General features: G+C 34.9%; 1 protein-coding gene across 1 annotated transcript in view; it reads right to left on the bottom strand.

Annotated features, from left to right (window-relative positions):
• The window catches only part of PTPRD (protein tyrosine phosphatase receptor type D), a 368,121-nt gene that overhangs the window by 11,042 nt on the left and 335,695 nt on the right, over positions 1 to 21,384 (bottom strand). Inside the window, exons 26-30 of the mRNA XM_059874048.1 lie at positions 8,196 to 8,481; positions 7,554 to 7,732; positions 6,158 to 6,284; positions 5,104 to 5,229; positions 513 to 667 (exon numbers count right to left, since the gene is read on the bottom strand). Of these exons, the coding sequence (XP_059730031.1) occupies positions 513 to 667; positions 5,104 to 5,229; positions 6,158 to 6,284; positions 7,554 to 7,732; positions 8,196 to 8,481 (873 nt within the window). The remainder of the gene's footprint in view (positions 1 to 512; positions 668 to 5,103; positions 5,230 to 6,157; positions 6,285 to 7,553; positions 7,733 to 8,195; positions 8,482 to 21,384) is intronic.

Here is a 21,384-nt window from a genome sequence, read left to right as displayed (position 1 = left end):
ACACCACTTTCTATTCCATTCCCTTTCTTGAGATAGCTACTGATTTTAACTGATAGCTACTGGTTTTTTTGCCTCATCTTGATGGCTACTAATGTGCCACTGAGGTGGAACTAGCTTGTTTGCAGCTAATAATTCCCACCAAAGTAAAAGCCTCACTTTTAATTTCTAGTGGAAAAAATATCAGATGTAGCAGCCTGTGATAAGGCTCTTCCTATGCCTTCTGTGAGCAGCACTGACCAGACTGCTGCATTAGAGGCATTTATAAATGAAAAAACCATGTGTTTCCACATATTTCTGAAGAACCACTTTTGTAAGAATGGAATATCACAGAACAGTTCCCATTTCATAAAGCAGTTCATGTTGTTCCATTTTAGACCCTCTATTTGATTACATTATATGATAGTTCACCTCTGAAATGTTGTTTAAATATACATGTTCACCACAATCAGCAATCAACTTTAGGAAAAAAAACAAATCAGCATATAAATTGTTTTTAAGCTTTGTTTACTTACCTGCAATGAACAGAAATTGGTCCATCCTGACCAAATTGCTCTTTTGTTTTATGCACTTGGCCTATGAAGTCAATAAATCCTTCTCCAGACTTTGGCACTCCTTGTTCTGGCCAGTCAGTGAACTGGAACTGCCTCACTGTTCGGGACTGACCATCCTTTAACAAAAGACACAAATAAAGCGTGTTGCTGTGGCTAAAAGTTGGTCATCGAATAATCATAAAGACAATCACAAAGTAAGGATGTTGAGAGGAGCTGGGGAATGGCTAAGATTACATTTATGGAAACTCTTTCAACTGCAGTACTACTATTGAAGCTTTTGTAACAGTCCAGAAGTATTCTTATGAGTTTCATTGACAATACAGAGTGGATTCTCTTCCACACTGCATAGGAGAGTTGTCTGGCATTCTGATGGTGTAAAAAGTGTACTGAGGCCAAAGCCATAACAACCCCACCAGGGTATATGACTTTTTTGGTATAGTATGTTTTGAATCCTGTGGACTACAAATTCCTTTATATACAGATCAGGTAGAATAAGGTCATCTAATCTGACTTTCCATTTCTGAGACGTGCTCAGATACTTCACAGCAGGAATATCTTTACTGATAAGACTTGTTTAGTCATTGCCCTCCTTGCAGATGTTATCTTTAATAGTAAGCTGCTTTCTATGAGGTGAACATTTTTCCTGGAAGAAGATGGATAAACAAGCCAGTTGTTTAACAAATTTCCCTTCAATAATGGTTCATTTAATTCACTAACAGCTTGGACTTAGTTAAAATTGAGAGGAAGGGTTTCCTTTCTCAAAACAAGCCATCTGAAGCTCTTTGTTCCCTGTGGTTAGGAATACTAACAGTATTTATTAAAAGTGCAGAATACAGCATCATAGTTATTTTTATAATGAAGCCACTGGAATTACTAAATGCCAACTTGTGCTATCTGCCTATTTAATGTGTAAAAAGTCAGGACACAGAAAATGCAATACAAATGAAGAAAGCCAATTTGTTCTGCATTTTCAAACATGGTTGATTTTGACACTGTCATTCTGCACAACTGTAATGTTCAAAATCATGGCAATATGAACTACTGATGTTAAGTGGTGCCTCTAGATATCATGTTTTCTTAGCACCTACCCTGTCATGTTTTCAAAATGGTCTTCTATTAAGTGAAACTCATTAAAAATTGAACTTTCTTCTAAGTAAAACTCATGAAAAATTGACATTATTACTAGAGATTCCCATCAAAAAGTAGCAAGTTATGCTGGAGGCAAGAACAATCTTTCTCTCTTTTTCCTTAAACCACAAGCATTCATCCGTTACAGACCTTTGAAATTATATAGAAGTGATTTTAAATATAACGAAAGGAAACCCCAATAATTTGCTTTTATATTTCCTCTAGTTCTGTGGGATTTTGCCTCCTTCTCTCAGATGAGCGAGGAAAGCAGTAAAAATGTGTGTGTCTACCAGCAACATGAGAGTATACCCATACTGTGTACTTCCACTAGATCACTGTGACAATTTAGTGGGCCTATATCTGTGAAACACTTATCTCCACTTAAACAAATATGTAATGTTTGAAAATATTCACCCAACTGGATTTCTTGTGGGCATCAACACAAAGAACTAAATGTTTACTTCCAAAAATGGCATTTTGTGAATACAAACATCTCTGATAATGGCTTTCATAATCCTATTTTCTCCAAAAAAGACATAATGAAATCGCATCCTCCAGACAGCCTTAGGCAGATGATACAAATTTATCAAGAAGACACAAGTACAGGTTGATTCCCTTCAAAACAACCTTCCATTCTTTTAAAGTAAAGAAAGAAAACCTGAAATCTGACTTACTTGCAACATGCTGTTAAGGAGATGGAAACTGTTTAGCAGTTTATGACCCTGATAGGACTTACACTAAATAACAATAACTTTTTTCAGGTAGAATAAGTAAGGAAGACACTAACTTATTAGTGTCCAGTCTGTCACTGGAAAGTTAGCACATTTCTCTGTCATAAATAGATCTAATGATAAATATTTCCTTCATGGTGTGTATACATCAATCATATTAGTATATTTCAATATTTAACTCAGTACTCCAAGCAAGTCTGTGAAATGACAATATCCTCTGTTATTTAATGTTATTTAATGAGCAGAGAAGTAAAGTTGCTTAGTCTGTGTTAGACTAGCATTAAAGCATATGGGGAACTGATCTACAATTTCTTACAGCTCCCTCTGCTACTGACATTATAAAGAGTGTTGATTTCTTTTAATGAGATTCTTGCCAACAGCAGTCCAGATACAAATGCCACATTTTATTAAAATCTTTACTTTTAAATACTGTGACAGTTTGCACAGTTAGTTATCAAAATAAGTACTTTCAAATCCCTGTGTGGCACAGTGGGCTTTTAATGTTTTATCCTGTTTAGTGGCTGACCATTTGGATTTATTCTTCCTCCTCGCAGGGGATATTCAATTGTCTTTTGATTACGCTTTAGAATTGATAATACTGTCTTACAGCCATCACTAATAGCTTAGCCTTAAATAAGACTGGCCCAACATACTGACCTCTTAAGTTTCCAGAGAAAGTGAGTACAAAGCAGTTAGAAGCAATAACTTCCAACAGTTACAGAGGTCAATTTCACCATACAACAACTCACAGTTTGGTTTCAGAAATAAGAGAGTTCCACACCAGACACTTCCTGCTGGCACCTACACAGGTACAGTGTCTTGTTTTTTGTCCTTGTGGAATAACTGGTCATCTTGGCTCTGCCAGAGCATGGATGGTGTTATAAGAGTACAGATGGATTTGGAGATGAGAGGAATAGAAGATGTTTGCAATCACTCCAGCATTTACTCTTCTTTGAGTGCAACAATTTAGCCAAACGATTTCAATTACTGGGTGTGACAGCCACAAAAGCCTAACTAGAGGAAAACTATAATGTACATTTTGGTAAGTATTTCCCACTTCTTCCAGTAAATTTGGAAGAAGCTATAATTTTCCAGCAAAACTAGAAAATTTTGGATGGTGCTGTCAGCTCACCAAGGAGTTTAACAAAATTTGGACCATCAAGATAAAGAGGTTCTTCAAATTTCAGCAGCAATAACATGTAACAGTAAAATGTTATATCAGTGTGTGCTTAATGCTTTCTAAAAGCGGTTTGTTAATACTATGTAAAATAAAATTAGTTCTGGTAAATTTAATTATTTAATTATTTGACCCTTTACTGGTTTGATGGCTGTAGGTAAGGGGACTTTCCTAAATATTCTACTTAAATACAAATTCTTGAAAGAACTTTTTTAAAAATATAAAACATTTGGGGACACTTCGCTTACATCTCTGGCTTTTTGTTATAACTGTAATTTTGTGATCAGAGCTTTGTGAACTGTCACATAAAAACTCTTCCAACTTGAGACGGATTTTTAATAAAATCAATTAAAACTATCAGGATATTTGCAGTGAAACTGGATTTGGATATTGGAATTGGATTGGATATTTTTTGGATATCTCTGCTTGCAAGTGTGTTTAAAGACTGATGCTAGGAGCCTGTTCTCCAATTTTCTTAAACACAAATAGTCTAGAGAAGATATGAGTCATATGATTCTTACTACATTTCAAATAGAATGGAAATCAGATCCAACGTCTCTACAGCTCCTTTACAAAAATCTACACCTGAATCTCATTTGCCAAACAAAAGTTTCATATGCTGACTTGATACAATACTAACAATACTACCCAATTTTACCTGAGGCTCACATTAAAAGCAGTTGTCATGAGGAAGACTAATATTTCAGATGCTGACGGGCAACTCTGAGTAGCCACTCATGTTATTCCTGGACATTAACTCCTGCTATTTTGCTTGAAAAAGTATTATTCCACAGTGCCTACAGAAACAAAGGCTGGCAGTATGTTTTCCTGATACACAGACTGAAGTGTTAGAAATCAAGTTTGAGAAATGCCAAATATATATTAAAATTTTATGTACGTTTAATCTTATATGAGTACTCAGTTTTGGACTAAGGAATTCAGATAAGAAATGAAGTATGAAAATGAGGATGCTAAGGTCACAGCTGCATGTATCTCCTCTGCAGATATACTAGAGAGCTGAAAATATACTACATGAAAAATCAAATTATAATGTGCAAAGCTTGTCCAGCTTTTCTTATGAATGTCATTTGCTTTGCAGTTTTAAAATCTCAGTATATTAACCTTTATACTCACTCAGCCTCAAGGGTGGTGCCAAAACAACAAAACAACACTCTATGTTGCAAAAATTGTACCCAATAATGATCAAGGGGAAAATGAGGAAAAAGAGGAAAATAGTTCTCAAATAATCTAACGTATTTTGGCACAAATAGTTGAGAACTATAAATTGTGCTGCCCAGATGCTAGATCTGAATGAAGTCAATCATTTCTACAGAAAGATCCCATTTATTTAAAAATAACTTAATCTGATTTTTTTATTATTGCTTGTAGAAAGTATACCTCTAGGATTTTCTTAACAGTAATAAAAATTCTAAAAACCTCAAACACAGAAAAAAAGAAAGAAATAAATGTTTTCTTTTAAACTTATGGGAACAAATGCAATGCTATGTTGACTTACCCTTGCATCTGTAACCTTGAATTCCCTCAGAATATACTGTGGCATGTTGTACTCTGCCATTGGATCTACCACAAAATACTGATATCTGGCTGAGCGCTCCGCAGGCCAGTACTGATGGCATTTTTCCTAAGAAATAACAAAGTAAATTACATTTCCTATTACTTGAGAGCACTACCATAAACTGGTATAAACCCTTTTCTACTCAGCTAAGTATAATATTTATGGAAAGTGTCAATAGTGACAGAACATGAGCTGCTTGTGTTGGTATAGAGTAAAAAATTATCTTTAATACTTTATTGCAAAGGGTTTCCCATTGGTTGCTGTATATCTGAACTTCTACTTCTGCTCAGTTTTGTCTATCGGTGACAAGAGCTATCCTTAATCTAATTTTCAATGGCGAATTTTTATCTCTATTTAAATCTTGATACCACCTTCAGTTTTCTTCCTTTTTGCTTGTTGGAGCAAGTCCCCCCAGCCTCAGTCACTACTCTATCTCTGCATGTACTAGCCATGTCCTGGATAATCTCTTTTCTCTCAGACACATGGTCTAACTCAGATTTCACTTATCAGATGCCAGCTTTCTCTTGATGTAATCCTGTCCAGATAGCAGACTATGTCATTCCTTCCAGTAGACAGAGTACCAATGAAATGAGTTTAGAACTGTAAATTGGGGGATGAAACTTTAATGTGCAGCACAGAACACACAGAAGACATTCAGGTCTAAAAAATACCACACTTTCTTTCAACATTTTTACAAGGAGATGCTGCAAAAGTGAAGTTTCCAAATAAGAGATCTTTCTTTTTCAATAGACAGCAATGGTCTCTCTTGCTGAATCTCAGTGTGTCCCACAAAACCGTACCATGTCTAGTTTGTCCATTGCAACACATCAACAGATTGGAAAAATTTACACCTATGACCAGGAAGGCCACTCCTATTTTGAGAGGAGAAGGAACCAGAATTCTCATCTTTAGATACTCTTAAGAATGAAATATTTTAATGAAAAGAGCTGCTGTAACCAACATTTTAGTAGAGGACTATTAGAGCAGTACTTACTCTGCCCATTTCTCGTAGCTTAGTGAGCATGACCACAATTGTAGAGTTATGCTCCCAGAGCATTCTCCAGAAGTCTTCAGTTGTTTCAGCTAAAGGACCCTGTGTAGCTATGTAAGCCTTTTGTTGTCTATGTAAAAAAAAAAAAAAAAATTAGATTAAGAGTACTATTTTGGATTTATACTCATGTTCCTTGCTTATATGAAAACATTATCTGGAGGGAAAATGTATATACTGTTAATAATGAGCACATTAAAACCTTATTGTGATTGTTTAATCAAACTATGGCTTTTTATTTTTAGAACTTTGAGAGGAAAATTACTCTGTTAATATTATGATGTATGGCTTTATCATTATTATTTAAATTTTAATGCAACTCTAATTGCTCAATTTTGTGTGCTGTAAAAAGCACTTAAGAAACACTTAGTTGTGCTGGTTCATTTTATAGAAATAACTGTCTAACAATCTATTAAGTTTAGGAATTATAGCATCAAGCAGTTTCTTTATTAACTTCATTTCAACAGTCTGATGCCTCCAGTAAAAGTAAGGCAGGAAGAAAATTTGGGAATGAAGTGTGAATTTCTAGGCCCTAATATCCTACTAGGGAAAGCTACCACCAAAATGTTAAAAGATTGGCTCAACAGCTTTATAAGATGTTGACCAGTTTGTGTTGCTCATGCTTCTTTCAAGCAACAGCAATACCTTTGTGGGTGATAGTGGAGATGAAGTTTATTTTCAATTATGAGCTGAGGCTCAGAAAATTCACTCTGTGGATATGGATACTCAGGCACACCTAAACTGTGGCAAACATAGGCAAACAATGCCATTTCCCTTTCATGTCCTTTTCAACCAGCTACTTTTCAGCCAGCTACTTTAAGTCAGCCAAGGGCATATTGCTCCATGTTGTCATGAAGATGCCAGTGGGCTGCACATCTGTTTATATACAAAAGGCCTTCTTTGGTTAGGTCAAGTCCTAGGTAGTGTTCCAAAACTATAGGTCATCACCTTGACACACAGAGTGTATCTCCTGTATCTTATTTCTATACATCCTTTCAGGCAAAAAACCTGTGAAGAAATAAGGCTCCGAATCACGACCATGCTAACGTCTCAGTAGCTTTCAGCATGTAAAGCATACTGAGAGCTCTCAGTGGCTTAAACACAGGTAAAAATAAAATATTTAAGATTCTATATAATTTACAAAATTTTTCTATATTACATGGGGAAAAAAATATAATATACCCTTTACTAAAATTTTAAAAAACATCCAATCAAACAAGCCCTGAACAGACAAAAAATTTACTAAATTTCTATACTAAGTTTTGTTATTTTCAACATAATTACAGAAACAATTTTATAAATTTTTAATACAGTAAAGATAAGAACACATCACTATTTGTACCTGTATCCATCAATGAAACTGGCATTAATATAATCAGAGCCTTCTACTCCTCGGATAGGCTGCAAGCATACCCTTGTGGATTCATATGGCATAATATTGACAAGGCGATTTTTGAATTTATTACATGGAAGATTGGCACTGATGAATCTTGAAGTGTGAGCCTTAGAGCTAGCAAGACGCTGTTGAAAACAAATTAAAACAATTAAGGCCAGGTGTAACAAAAACAAGCGACACTATCAGGTTTTATAATTTCTGCTCAGTAGCCATTAATGAATAATTTCAACTTCAGGTGCTTATTTTTCCATATCCTATTGCATTACCCAAATATTTGTAAAGCTTCTTTAACATCTTTTGAAAGCACAATGTCTGCTCCATTAGTGCATTTGGACAAATTCCAGTATTTCAAGATATAGTAACAATAAAGGAACAGCATGGTTAAATCACCCTCAACTGAAGGGTTCTTGTCCAGACACCCACTGAGAACTGAACTGTACTTTTTAGAAAGAACCATCTTCCTAATTTAAAATATTAGTCGAATGGTGTCTTTTATCTTCTGATTACTGGAAACAAGTGGCGGAGAACAGAGCAGCTTCAGTGTTACATCATTTGGTTTTGGTTACCCACAACATAAAATCCCAGTACCTTAAATTCCAGTTCCATTCCTGTGACATTCTCTCCTGTTTCTATCTGTGTCAGCTTCTGGATATATGCATACAGGTTTCTGGCTGGCACTTCGGTATTTCCACATGTCACTGCTTCCAGCAGTGCATCATGGATAAAGATGTATTGGTCCTCAGTTTGAACCATGTAATTCCTCTGTGCTCTCATTAGAGTTACGTGGCCATAAATATCTACAGTCTTTTCATGCTTTATTCTCTCTAACATGGCATCTATCACAATGAAACAGCCAGTCCTGCCGACTCCAGCACTAAAAGAAATGAACACGGGAGAGAAAACATGGACTGTTTCATTCACTGTGCTTACTTTTACATCATTCAAGATTTAATGTTTTGTAATGCTTATTTAAATACCACGTTTCTGAATATGAACATCAGCTTTTATGAAGAGGTTGGTGCCCTGAAATAAGTAAACTCCTTAAATATCCATTAAAAAAGCAATTGAGAAACAGAATGTTTTTATATGAGATCTTTCCAACTTGCAGTTTCAGGTTTGACTATAACCGAAATAAAACACCTTGCAACATGTTCTCAAGATGTATGTTCTTAAAAATGGAAATTACTGTAGATGATAAATACTCCAAGAATTCAAGCCTAATTTGTAGCATTTTTAAGTCATTAAATGAGCTGTTGCTATTCTCTTTACAAAGGTAAATTTATTGGCAAACAATAATCTAACAGAAAATGAGTATTACATGTTTCTATTATACTTGCCAGTAAACTTTCCACCCATCTCCCAACCTTGCTGATGGGGCTTCTATTAACATAGTTTGCTCTGTCCTCTGCTGTTTCACTTGGCTAGGACATACTGTTAGTCTTTGCAATGCAGACCCATGACTAGATAGCTGTGCTAGCTCTAGGCTGGGAAAATCCAACTGTTTGGATGCCAACTGTAGTGAACCAAATTAGACCACCTTTTAGTATGACTGAACTTAATGAAGTTTTGTTCCAGCTACTTGCATACATGTAGCTAAACTAAGCTGAAGTGTAAAATGTGATTTGTACATTGTTTTTCTGTCCAGGATCACATCATGCCTGGAACTATGAATTGTAGTCCCAGGCTTTCTAAATACCTAACTTGTTTCAGTGAGTGACTGAAAATGAAATACATAGTATAGTAAGCAACAGTTTATAAACCCTCAAGACACTGAGATTAGCTAAATTAAAAATATTTAAGAACACTATGAACTGCAATCTTTTGAGTATAAATAGAAAGAAAGAAAAATAATTATACCCAAGCTTGTAGAGGACAACTATACAAAAGCCAAAACTTCTCACAGTTTCTATATTTTCCAGAGATATTAAACATCATAAGTCCATCCTGAAATTGATAGGCAAGGTCAAACATTTATTTCTTCTATTTATTTATTCTTTCTTATTTCTAAAGAATCTTTGTCAATTACCAGCAAAACTGAATTTCCTTATAACCAAATCAGAAGTAAGTACAAAACAGAAAGCTATTTTATCTAACATAAGGCAAGTCTTCTGTCTAAGACAGCCGATTTACATATTGTAAATCACGTATTCTTGCCAAGGATTACTCCTCCAAGCAGCAGATCCCCTTCAAACAGCTGAGGATTTCTGCTAATAGACCAAATGCATCAATCTCAACTTTCTTAGATGCCACTCTGACAAGAATTAACCTGTATTCTGAGTTAAAGAAAATTTACCTATCAGTGATATTCATCAGTGGGAACCATAGAGAAGGAAAAATAAAAAGAAACAAAATTATAATTATCCTAACTAAACAGTAGTTCATTTACCTTGTGTAATAAAAGCTCTGCATTTTAGAAAAACCTGTTGACATTAACACTGGTAAAAATCATGGAGAAAACCTTAAAAAGTTATCTCACTATTGCGATTTTCTTTGGGCTTTTTTTTTGTTCTTGTAATGGAAATCAACAGAAAACACATGTTTGTGTGTCAGATTGGTTTATATAATATTTTAAACCATTCCTTCAATAATTACTGTTCACATTCAGTTTTTATCAGTTAAGTAAGTGTGGGCCAAGTGAGAAATATGAAAGTTTGGCAGAGCAGTTTTTCTCAGTAATCTAGAATATGGTTCTTTTTCCTATAATGTATTAAATTGCTGTTCCAACATCATGTTTATTACTGGATATGCCATTTTTCAGACTGAACATCAAAAAGGTCACTGGTATCTGCAGAAAACAACTACAAAATCCCAAGCCAGTTAACTTGCACCTTCAGCTGGAATGAGCAATTTTCAGTTCTTCTTTTCATGTCTTTTATTATCATTTATATACTTATTTTTTCCATGAGCAAACTCAAAGAGTAATGGCTATTAATATACTCTAGCACAGAGGATATTTGCTTCTCTACAGAATTATGCAGAGGTTGTGAAGATCATGAAAGCAGATACAAACACATTATTATGCACTCATTTCATGATAAGGATGAAGGGGCTGACACACTACATTAATGGAGGCATTTGGGCTCCTGACACACATTTCTCTGGACCTTTTTATCCAGTGAGATATTTTACTCTTTTAAGGTGTTCACTACATTCCAGTTCTGCCCATGTGCTGTGTGTCTACCAAACTACTCTTTTGACTTTCCACACAAAAATGGAACCAGTGCTATGAAGATGTTAACTCTTTGAAATGTGTCCTTCCTGCCCCCAACACCTTCTAACTCCAAACTACAATAGCTTATTATAGAAAAGAAACTAACCTATCCAAATTTTTTATCCCATTTCTCTTTCTCTTCTACTATTACATAGCCTTCTTAATATGGTATGATACACTGCTGGGAAGCCATACAGTTTGAATCCTCACTAATAAGACAAGAAGAAATATAAAAAAACCCAAATCCATGCCTTTCATCTGCCAACCATGGTAATTCCGCTAGTAAGAATAATTTCACAAATAATTTCTACTTTTGTTATTGACTTTCTTGCCCTTTTGGTTTGCATCTTCTGGTGTTGCTGTCAAAATTAGAATTTTCATTTCAGTTAGTGAAAGAACTATTACATTTTCAATCTGAAAACCTAGACATCTATTAAATAGACATGCCTATTAGGAAACTGTTACTGCTTCAAATATTGTCATTTACAGTATTATAACATTTGGTTTCAATTTCTAAAATCATGACTGACTCAGTCCCATGAGCTGAAACATGCTTAATGTCCTGTGATGTAATACAGCTACAATAGCTACAATTCAAAAAAGGAAAATGAAGAGGCATAAGGGGGACATTCTGGATTCAAATCACTGTATGCATGTGTTAAAGGTTGGCTTTTGTGATTAATTTGTAGCTGTTTAAATGATGACCCTTTACTGATACTTCAGTGATTTGGCAAAGGAAGGCAGTGTAATTACCAGTATTCACAGATCATTTAATTGGAAGCAAAGACAGTAAAATATGGACCAAAAATCATGTAGGACATCTTTGACTCATATCAGGAGAAAATTTTATTGAATATTACTGTTTCAGATTGAATGAAGCTTGCATTTATAAACTGAAAGTACATGAAATTGCGTGTGATATGGGAAATATATAAAAAGATCTGGATTTTATTGAGGAACTTCTAATGATTGATTAGATTCTGATCCCACAGAAATTCTTTAGTAGTTCTGACAAGAGCAATATTTAGTTTATTTTCCCATTTTGTTGTTGGCAAATTAGAACAGAGCAGAAAATCACCCCCCTGGCCAGGAAGCAAAAATAAAAAGGCCCTTATAAAGCCACTGAACACCATTTTGTAAAGAAACATCTGATCAAAATAACATAAAGACCTTGTGCAAAGATGTAAATTGAAATTTCATTTTAGAAGAGATGCTGTATTGCTTCAAGAATTATAGAGCAGCTTAAAAGAGACCTTTGAGAATTTACTGGCAAGTGTACAGTGACTTTCCTTCTCACTGGTTATGGTTGGATACCAGACAACAAGAATGGCATTGAGCACTTTCTTAGATGCAGTGCTTTACCAAAGACTTCACTGACTGAATTTTCTTTGTCCCAAGGCTATGCATGGAGGCAACCATATTTATCACTGAAGTCCCATAAATTGTCTGAAAATGAACATGGAATTAAAGAAATTGTAACACAGGAGAATATTTCACTACAAGCAGATAAGGTTCAGTCTAGAACTCTCCCTAGTTTTCACAGGTAGTAGACAAAAGCATGGGATAGTCTCAACCCAAAAGCCAGCCATATTTCTTTCTTCCTTTATGGCATTTTAAAAGGATTTTTCATTTCAGTCTGTATATTCTCAGATTTCTAGTATTACATAAATTCTTCAAAAACAACTGCCCCAGATTTAAGCCCACATTTTTTTTGTAATTTGCACCTGCAAAAGTATAATAATGTTCAGGAAGTAAATTAGCTCTTCATCTAATCCCAAGTACAGCTCTGGAGAGATCAGACAGGAAGCTGTTTTATGAGATTGTAACTTAAACACAAACAAACCCTCAAATATTAAAATACAGAGAACCAAAACTCCCAAAAACTTCTCTAACAAATCCCATGTCCAGGAAATAACTGTTTACTAAAATAATTTTAAAAGATGCAGGCTAAAAATGTAGCATTTGTAATGTTCAAAAAACCAAAAAGTTTAAGAGACCCTTCTAACAATGACATTCCATTAGAGCATTTCAAGTCCTCTCACCAGTCATAAATTAATGTTACATAGAGGAGGTGAAACAAAAATTATTTGTTCTTTACTTGCCAAAGGAGAATTAGGATCATGAAATGATGAGACTTTCAAACAAACAGGAAGAAATTTTTAAAGTAGTACGTAATTAAATTGTGAAACACATTGTTACAGAATACCATGCACGACGAAAGAAATTCAGAGAGGAAAGGATCAATTAAGGGTTATTAACCAACATGCTAGAGACACAACTTCCCCTACCGAAATCCTTTTATTAGATTCCACTGGAATTTAGATAGGGACTCTGAAAAATAAAATTCTAGACATGTCCTGGGAAAGAAACTGAAATGCACTGTCTAAATTTGGTGTTGTGATCCTACATATTTATAAAAGGCCTAAGCATTCCATTTCCCTGCTGTAAAGCAGATCATTTTAGAACTCTTCTTTTGAATCAACACTTCAGCCTCCAGGTACTTGACACCTTTGGTAACTATACCATTGAAAAGGCACACTATTAATTGTGATACTTGCTTCCTCTTTCTTGAAAGGGACGAATTATCATAACTATTCTACCTGCTTCTTTCCTGAAATCATGAATTGTTGATGAAAAAAAATCTCTTATTGTTTTGCATATTAGATGGAATAGCAGAAATTGTACATAACTGAAAAGTTCATTGACCTTATTTCATATTCCTTATTTTTCTCATCATGGTTTTCCTTCAGAATTGATTGTTGATTCTATATAACAATACATGCCATAATCCTGCTTTTCATAGAGGATTTTTACATATACACCTTGCTTAATCACTATGTTATCTGATTTCTTCCATTACTCAGTCATTTAAAGAAAAGACATTTAAATCAACTTTATTCCTCCTTACTTTTTTATCTGTGTACAAGGATTTACTGTGATTTTTTCTTTCAAAATTAATTCATTTCTTATATATTCTCCTTCTTATCTCCCTACTTCTCTAAATACAATCTTATATATGAATGCACTGATTTCTGTATTTATCATCAAAGAGTAACTATCCTAAATATATCTTCTCTGTGATAATTGTTGAGTTTTAGTGTACACTTTTTATTTTTTGCAATGTACAATGCCTTCTTGACATTATGCATTCCACTAAAGAATGTTCTAAAATTGACTGACATAGAGTTTAGAAAAAGAAAGTATTTTAAGGTTAATTTTAAAAACACATCTTACTGTGACTTGTTACCTTCAATTAAAGATAGATCTTTGCCTGAACAGCTGTAGTAAATACAAAAAATTTGCTATTTCTGAGTAATTTAGCGGACGAAGTACACTGTGATCCTACAGTCAATAAATAAAAGTGAAGATTACAGCATAGCAGAGAAATCAACGGACAGATATGCTGCTTGCTGCTAACAACTATTTGTTCCCTTCTTTGCAGTTAACCTGCTTTGCATTCTCAGGGTGGAGTGTTTTGAGAATTAGCTTCATACTTTTGAATGTTTCTGTCTGTGCTTTGATTACATTTTCATGGAGAAGAGCTATCAGCCTATCAGTGCCAGTAACAGAAGGTGAACTGGTGCTACCTGGATAACTGAAAGACTTTGAAAGTACTTGTTAGCCACTAAAATGATTCCAAGTTTCAGACTGGTCTGGACCCTTCCCTGATTCTAGATGTTCTGTATTCCTATTGTGGACAGCAATTTCTTCTTTTCTTAAGAGTAGCTTCCCTTGGGATTTTTTTCTGGTTGGGTTTAAGACTAATGGAACAGTGAAGTAGTCTGAGGTTGTCAACCAGACACAGGACTTTATCTGGTAAGCACAAAGTAAAAGTAAGACGTTATCACCAGGACTCTTTAGTCCACACTGGCTTTTTTGTTTTGTTTTCTTTTTGCAGTACCAACCACAGTACATCTGTGTACAAATTTTTTTTAAATTTTTTCTCACTCCCTTGCTCCACTTTCCCCTACTCTGAAAATATGGAAATAACCAGCAATTTAGTCCTGAACCTTGAAGCTGATATGACTTTAGTAGTAGACCAATTGTTTTGGACCTCCATCTCAGAATGTCTATTCCTTTTCAATCGAAAACTGATATACATAGAGGACACATTCAGAGGGCGAGACAAACTTGATGTAGCCACCTCTAGATCTGGTTTAAAATGAATTGGTTGCAATACAGTATTAATGAAGTGAGATGCTGCACAGTAGAAAACACAGTTAAAAAACCTGAGGCTTCTCTGATGAGCTCATATGAAGGCTAGTCCTGTTTTTTTTAGATGAAGCAGTGAAACAAATAAATACTCCTTGTAATATTTAACAATACTCCTCTGACCGCTGAAGAGCTTGGTTGCTGGAACTCATTAAACATTTCTTACCCTCTGAAATCTTTACACCGACATGAATTCTCTGGAACGCAGAAAATCAGGTTGTGAAAGGTTAATACCACTAAGCATTTCACATTTCTTAATCACAACTTGTCATTTAGAGGTTAGACACTAATCTCTTTTTTTTTTTTTTTCAGGATTTTGAACTTATGTGCAAAAATTTTGGGCAAGTTAGAATAGAAATAATGGGAGTTTTAGCATAGAAGTTTCAAGGTAGCTGTAAAACAAGCTTGGATATTATTATGATGTTTTTAAAATTCATGTGACAAAAAAAAATAGACATCACAATGCAGAATTCACTTGGAACAGCAGTCACTGAGAAAATCTGATAATAAGTGATGAGACTCTGAATTAAGTCTAAAAGTATAAAAAATGAAGAAAGATTAATATTCAGGGCAGAATACTGATTGGAAAGCCTCCATGAAAAGATAACAGGACTATTTTTAAAGCTGCATTTTACTTCTAGAGACGTGGGGAGAGGATTTAAAGAGACTTTCATGCTGATTACTTTAGATAAAAATACAGCCTGTTTGAAGTTAGCCAAACACACTGGGTAGCCAAGTTGATGCAATGTGTTCCAGCATACTCTGTGTCTATGGATATTCCGGAATTTAATGTAGGTACAGCTGGGAAATCTCAGAGATACCCCTTTCCAGAATTCAGCTATTGGGTTATAAAAATATTTTCACATTTCCTGCAGATGGCTGGATTATTTTCTTCACTCATAATTTTAATTCAGAATTCATTACGGACAGCTGCTGGCTCTGATAGAACCTAATTGCTCTTTTACTAGACTCAGCTGCAAGCAGTCAGATTTCCTTTTCCTTTGTAGAGTATATTATATATAAACATGGGTGGGGAGAAAAATAACCAATTAACTAAATACATATGGATAAAATGACTCACTAAGAGCGCTGATCAAATAATGTATCAAACTACAGCTTAGGTCAAAGGAAATTACAGGCCTTGTAGGACATGATAATATATATATGGAAATAATTAGCAGCACCAACATATCTGTAATTTGAGATAACACATGGGAAAGGCATTGCATTTGTTAAAAAAATCTTACAGACAATTATTACATTTTAATGAGGGGCAGGTTACTTTGCCCAGCGAAAAGTCATCAGTCGTCAGCAGAACTATTCAATTGAAGCCATTTGTTGGCCAAATCGAAGTCAGGCCTCAGTATGTCCACTGGGAAACTTAGAAGAAAATGTGGCATAATCATGGAACTATTTTTACTGCCTTACCTCTTATTATAAAGAATAAAAAAAAGAAAAAGAAAAAAAAATACCCAGAGAATAGTTACTTTTACTCAGGCTACCAAAAAAGAGTACATCACAAAAGGAGGGAACAGAGACAGCAAAAAGGTCAAGGATGTGAGAACTCCCTTCTACCTCCCTCCACATAAAAAATACTGGAATAGAATTCTGGGTTAGAATATTTTGATGAACTCAAGAAAAAGTTGTAGACATGTAAAGATGACAAAACATTAAATAAAACATTTTTTAACCCTTTTATCCAAAGACATTTAGTGAAATAAAGACACAGTTTCAAATTGAAAATAAATAAATGTCTTCTAATGCATATGAATGAAACTAATTTAAAAAGAAAAAATATAGTTAATACTGCCTGGTTTTGTTCTTTGAAATGTCTGTGCAATCATGAATATAAGCAAAAAAGTATCCACCAGATTCTCTAGGTAGCTAGAGGAATAAAGAGGAAAACTGAAATCCTCAGGAAGCAAGGCTAAACTAGTCAGTAACTGCTTGCTGCTGGAGAGGAAACTTTACTGAAATATTGTTGACATTGGAGTTTTGTACTTTCCCCTGAAATTTCTGACATTTGCCATTGTCGTAGACAGGATACTGGTCTAGACAGAACACTGATTCTATCTAGTAATAGCATTCCCTATATTCCTTTACAGATTTCAGACTGCTACCAGAAACAAATCTTGCCCTATGCAGTCACAGCAGTATTTTAGGATTTCAAAAGATAATCCACCCCTGAGTCACACCAGTGGGGAGTATAATCTCTGAACCGTAGGCTAAGTGCCAACCAAATATGGCTTCATACACATATGATGGATTTAATCAGAGAGACCACAAGTACGTGGTTTTCATTATTTGAATCTGCATGAGAAAATATTCCTTTTACTTGTTACTTATATGTTTTTGAATTTTAATAATGTTTTCAGTGATCATTTCTGAGTTTTAATGCTTACAAACAATGGAAGCATATACTATACATACAGCAACTCCAGTTCAGGTTTTAGAATGGGCTTGTTTGCTATGAAGAACTGGTTTCTTACTGAAGAAATTTGAAACTGAACAAAATTTGAAAGTGGATCACCATCACTTTGGTTGTGTTTGACACTTCATGGAGGATTCACAGATAATATAGCATAGTATTTTCCTACTCTAACAAAAAATCTATCAAGGCCAATTTTATAGGACCCTCCACACCATCACATTAACTATGGTATGCTAGTTCTTATTATGTTCATACTCCCAGGTTTTCGTAAGCAAGTGCCTAAATTTAATGAAAAAAAAAATTAGATACCTAAGCCATAAGAACACTGGTAAGTTAAAAGATGAGTCGGGCAATAGTATCTTTGCTATTAAGATGATTCTAACTAGTGAATACCCAAATTTGAAACAGAGAAAAGAAAATCCAGCATTACCCATCCATCACTCTCTCTACCAGCACACAGATGGAGATGCTACCTCTTGTCTGTATATTTGCATGAACATATCCCAATAATTACACGAGAGGTCTTGCATGTTCAGCAATAAAATAACCAGGGTCTTCAACTGTAAGGTTTCTGTAATCTGCATTTTCATGACCTTGAAAGTTTTTATGATAAAAATATGAAGGCAAATCCAAACTCCCCTCTACTTGTGACATCTCCTGTCCATGTGTGTAATACCATTCATTACAAAATTACCAAGGTGAGTCTTGCTACACCAATTTCTTCCATTTAGCCTTTATCAACTTTTCTTCTAGACTCTTTCTCTCTTTCCAGTAGATTCTGCAATTCCAACAATTAATCAAAGACAGAGAAACCATCCAAGACTTTCTAAATCAGGTGAATCCAGTTCCACTTAAGCAGAGATAAAGCATCCAAGGCATAAGCACTGCAAGCCTCATCCTGTATATGTTGAAACAAAATAACTGCTAAGAACAAAGGTATGTGTAGAAATTAAACTACTGCCAGTCAGTTTCTCAGATTGCATGGTCTGAGTTGCTGAGACTATTAATACAGATGAAATACAAGGAAAAACATACATGGACATTAATTTATTCCTATATTTTTATATTAAGAGGAAATAAATATACTAAGCAGGATCAACAACTAGACATCTTTTCAATATGAGATTCTTATAGCAATCTTATCCCACTCTGTTTTCTATTAGTGAACAATGATTTTGAGGAAAAAAATTATGAGCTGTACAGTGATCCACAGCTAACAGTTGAAGAGTAAATAGTGTTACAGTGTTTTTGTACAGGGATGATACCCAGCACAGTTTAATACACAGTAGCAACTCAATAACTTCTGGATGAAGACGTGTGGGTAGAGCAGAGAAAATTTAGAAAATTTATGGCATTAAAATACTTTTCATACTAAAATGCTTTCACTGTGTTTTCCTCTAGAGCTTTCAGAGCTTCCTAACTCCAAGGAAGTTAGGAAGAGTCCTGGATTGTTCTCAGGAGAGGGAAAGGGAAGAGATGAGGAAGATTCTAGTATTTTTTTCAATCTTACTTGTGTTCTTTCTGAAGATGTACTGGGGAGGTTTTTTTTCCCCCACCGTGAAAAAGGATAGGCAGTTATCTGCAACCTACTCACTGTAAGGATTAAAAATGAGTACTTGTAAGGCCTATGGCAAAAGAAGCAGTTCAGACTATACAGGAAAGAAAATAAAACAATCCACTGGAAAATCATTGCCTTTGATAAGTATTTTTTTTCCCTTAAAATTTCTATTTTTTATTCACAAACACTGAACAAGAATTCTACTTTAGGAAATAGAATATCATATGGTGTTTTGTCATTTTTTGAAAATTATCTTGTTTTTCACTCAGCTAACTGGTTATGTTAGGGTAGTCAGACACAGATTTACTTAAAACAGTCACATTCCTCTGAACAGCCAAGTCTTTCTGTTAGCAACAGCAGCATTAACAGCACCTGCCAAAGCTTGAAAAAGGGTCTTAGAGATATGCCCCTTGGTGCTGGTTTTAAAAGAAAGACTCAAACATATGGGATCGCACTAACATGTTAAGCTTTTAGGTGGTGTTACTGAACCAACTACTAAAGTTTCTGTGATGTTTTGAAAACATAGTGGCATAAAATTCTAAACACCCTCCAGTACTGGTTTATGTGATCTGATTAGCACCTGTTTGCCTGCACTAATCCAACTTCAAACAAAAACGTGTGTTTTCCCTACTGTCATTACACCACACATTAGTGTCTCACCAATGCAGAATCCTACGATTTAAGCCTGCATTTTTTCATTAAAGAAACAATTTTTTCTTGATCAGCTCTGCAATTTTGGGCAAGTCATGCAGAAAGAGCAGTGGGATTGCGTTATTACTCAACTTCTGAGGAAAGGGACTGAAAGGGTATTCTTAAAATATAACTGTAAATGAAAAAAAAAAATTATGTGCATCAACTATTGAAGCCACCACAGAAAAATTTTCAGACAAGTTACTCTAAATAAGCCAACCAAGATTTTACCACATTGTGTTAAGTACCTACAAATAGGATGGGAGTGCTAAATTTCATTCATGGATTTTTTTTTGTCTTTTTTTTTTTTTTTTTTTTTTTTTTTTGGATTCAGCTATTATTTATCTGCTTTTCTCTTCCAAATCTCACATTGAGAATAAGGAAAATGGAACCAAGGCTCTACTGAACTATCTTCCCTGGTAGATATAGACAGAAAACATTATCTTTTTTTCTTGGGAAAAGAGTACAGTGGAATTAAACAATTATGTTATGACAATTACACCATTCATGGAGGTAGTCCTTACAAAATATCTGATTACTTAAATTAAAAAAATCTGCATTTAGATTAGACCTCGATGTTTCCTTTGGGGCTCCATAATTCTTTCAGCAATGATCTATGCCTTTTTTCCCTTAAAATTAACATACCTGTGAATATGTTTAGCTACCTTTTCCAGTAAAAATCCTGCCAAGTTTTCTGCACCAGTGTCCTGGTTTTTGCTGGGCTAGAACTTATTTTCTTGCCAGACTACTTTCCTCTGTTTCAGTGTGTGGTGCAGCTCAAGGAAGGTGGGTCTGCATAGAAGGCTGGGAGGAGACAGAGGTGACTCAAACTGACCAAAAGGGATATTCCAGACCATATGGCATCATGCTTAACATATCAAGCAGGGGGAAGAAGAAGGAAGGGGGAGACTTTTGGGTTGATGACATTTGTCTTCCCAAGTCATCATTATGTGTGATGGGGCCCTGCTCTCCTGGAAATGTCTGAACACCTGCCTGCTCATGGGAAGCACTGAATAAATGACTGAATTCCTTGTTTTGCTCTTCTTGTGTGTGCAGCTTTTGCTTTCCCTACTAAACTGCTTTTATCTCAACCTATGAGTTTTCCAGCTTTTACTCTTCTGATTCTCTTCCCAGTCCCACAGGTACGTTAGTAAATAAGCAGTTGTGTGGGGCTTGGCTGCTGGCTGAGGTTAAACCACAGCAACAAGTAAGAGCTTTGACTGGTAGAATGTCCTTATGAAATTCTCAACATGTTTTTGACTTCAACATTAGACTCAAATTTAATACTGTACAGGCAATCAAACTGTTATGAAACGTAGATGTCTAAATGACAAGCAAAGATGCCTGTTGCATATACATTAGTAATAAATAATTTCCAATGTTTTGGAAATTCTGATAATATAATTCTGTATTTCTTTGCTATTATCACACAAATATTAAAATATTTCCATTTGCATATCTTTGACATGAATTTATCAGAAATCATCAAGTTTAGTAATGCAGAACGATACTACGTACATTCTCAGTTAATTTCACTAGATAGAACTATGTTTTCTTTTTATGGTCACTGTTACATGAACAGAGGGTATTCAATATCTATTGCGCGGGCTCTACAGTAGTCAGGTATTTCAGCTCAGACTTCTTCCCATTAAGCACATTGTAATTATTAAGTAAA

This window comes from Haemorhous mexicanus, chromosome Z (genome assembly GCF_027477595.1).
Source record: "Haemorhous mexicanus isolate bHaeMex1 chromosome Z, bHaeMex1.pri, whole genome shotgun sequence".
Lineage (NCBI taxonomy): Eukaryota > Metazoa > Chordata > Aves > Passeriformes > Fringillidae > Haemorhous > Haemorhous mexicanus.
This window is presented reverse-complemented; position numbering and strand designations above follow the sequence as displayed.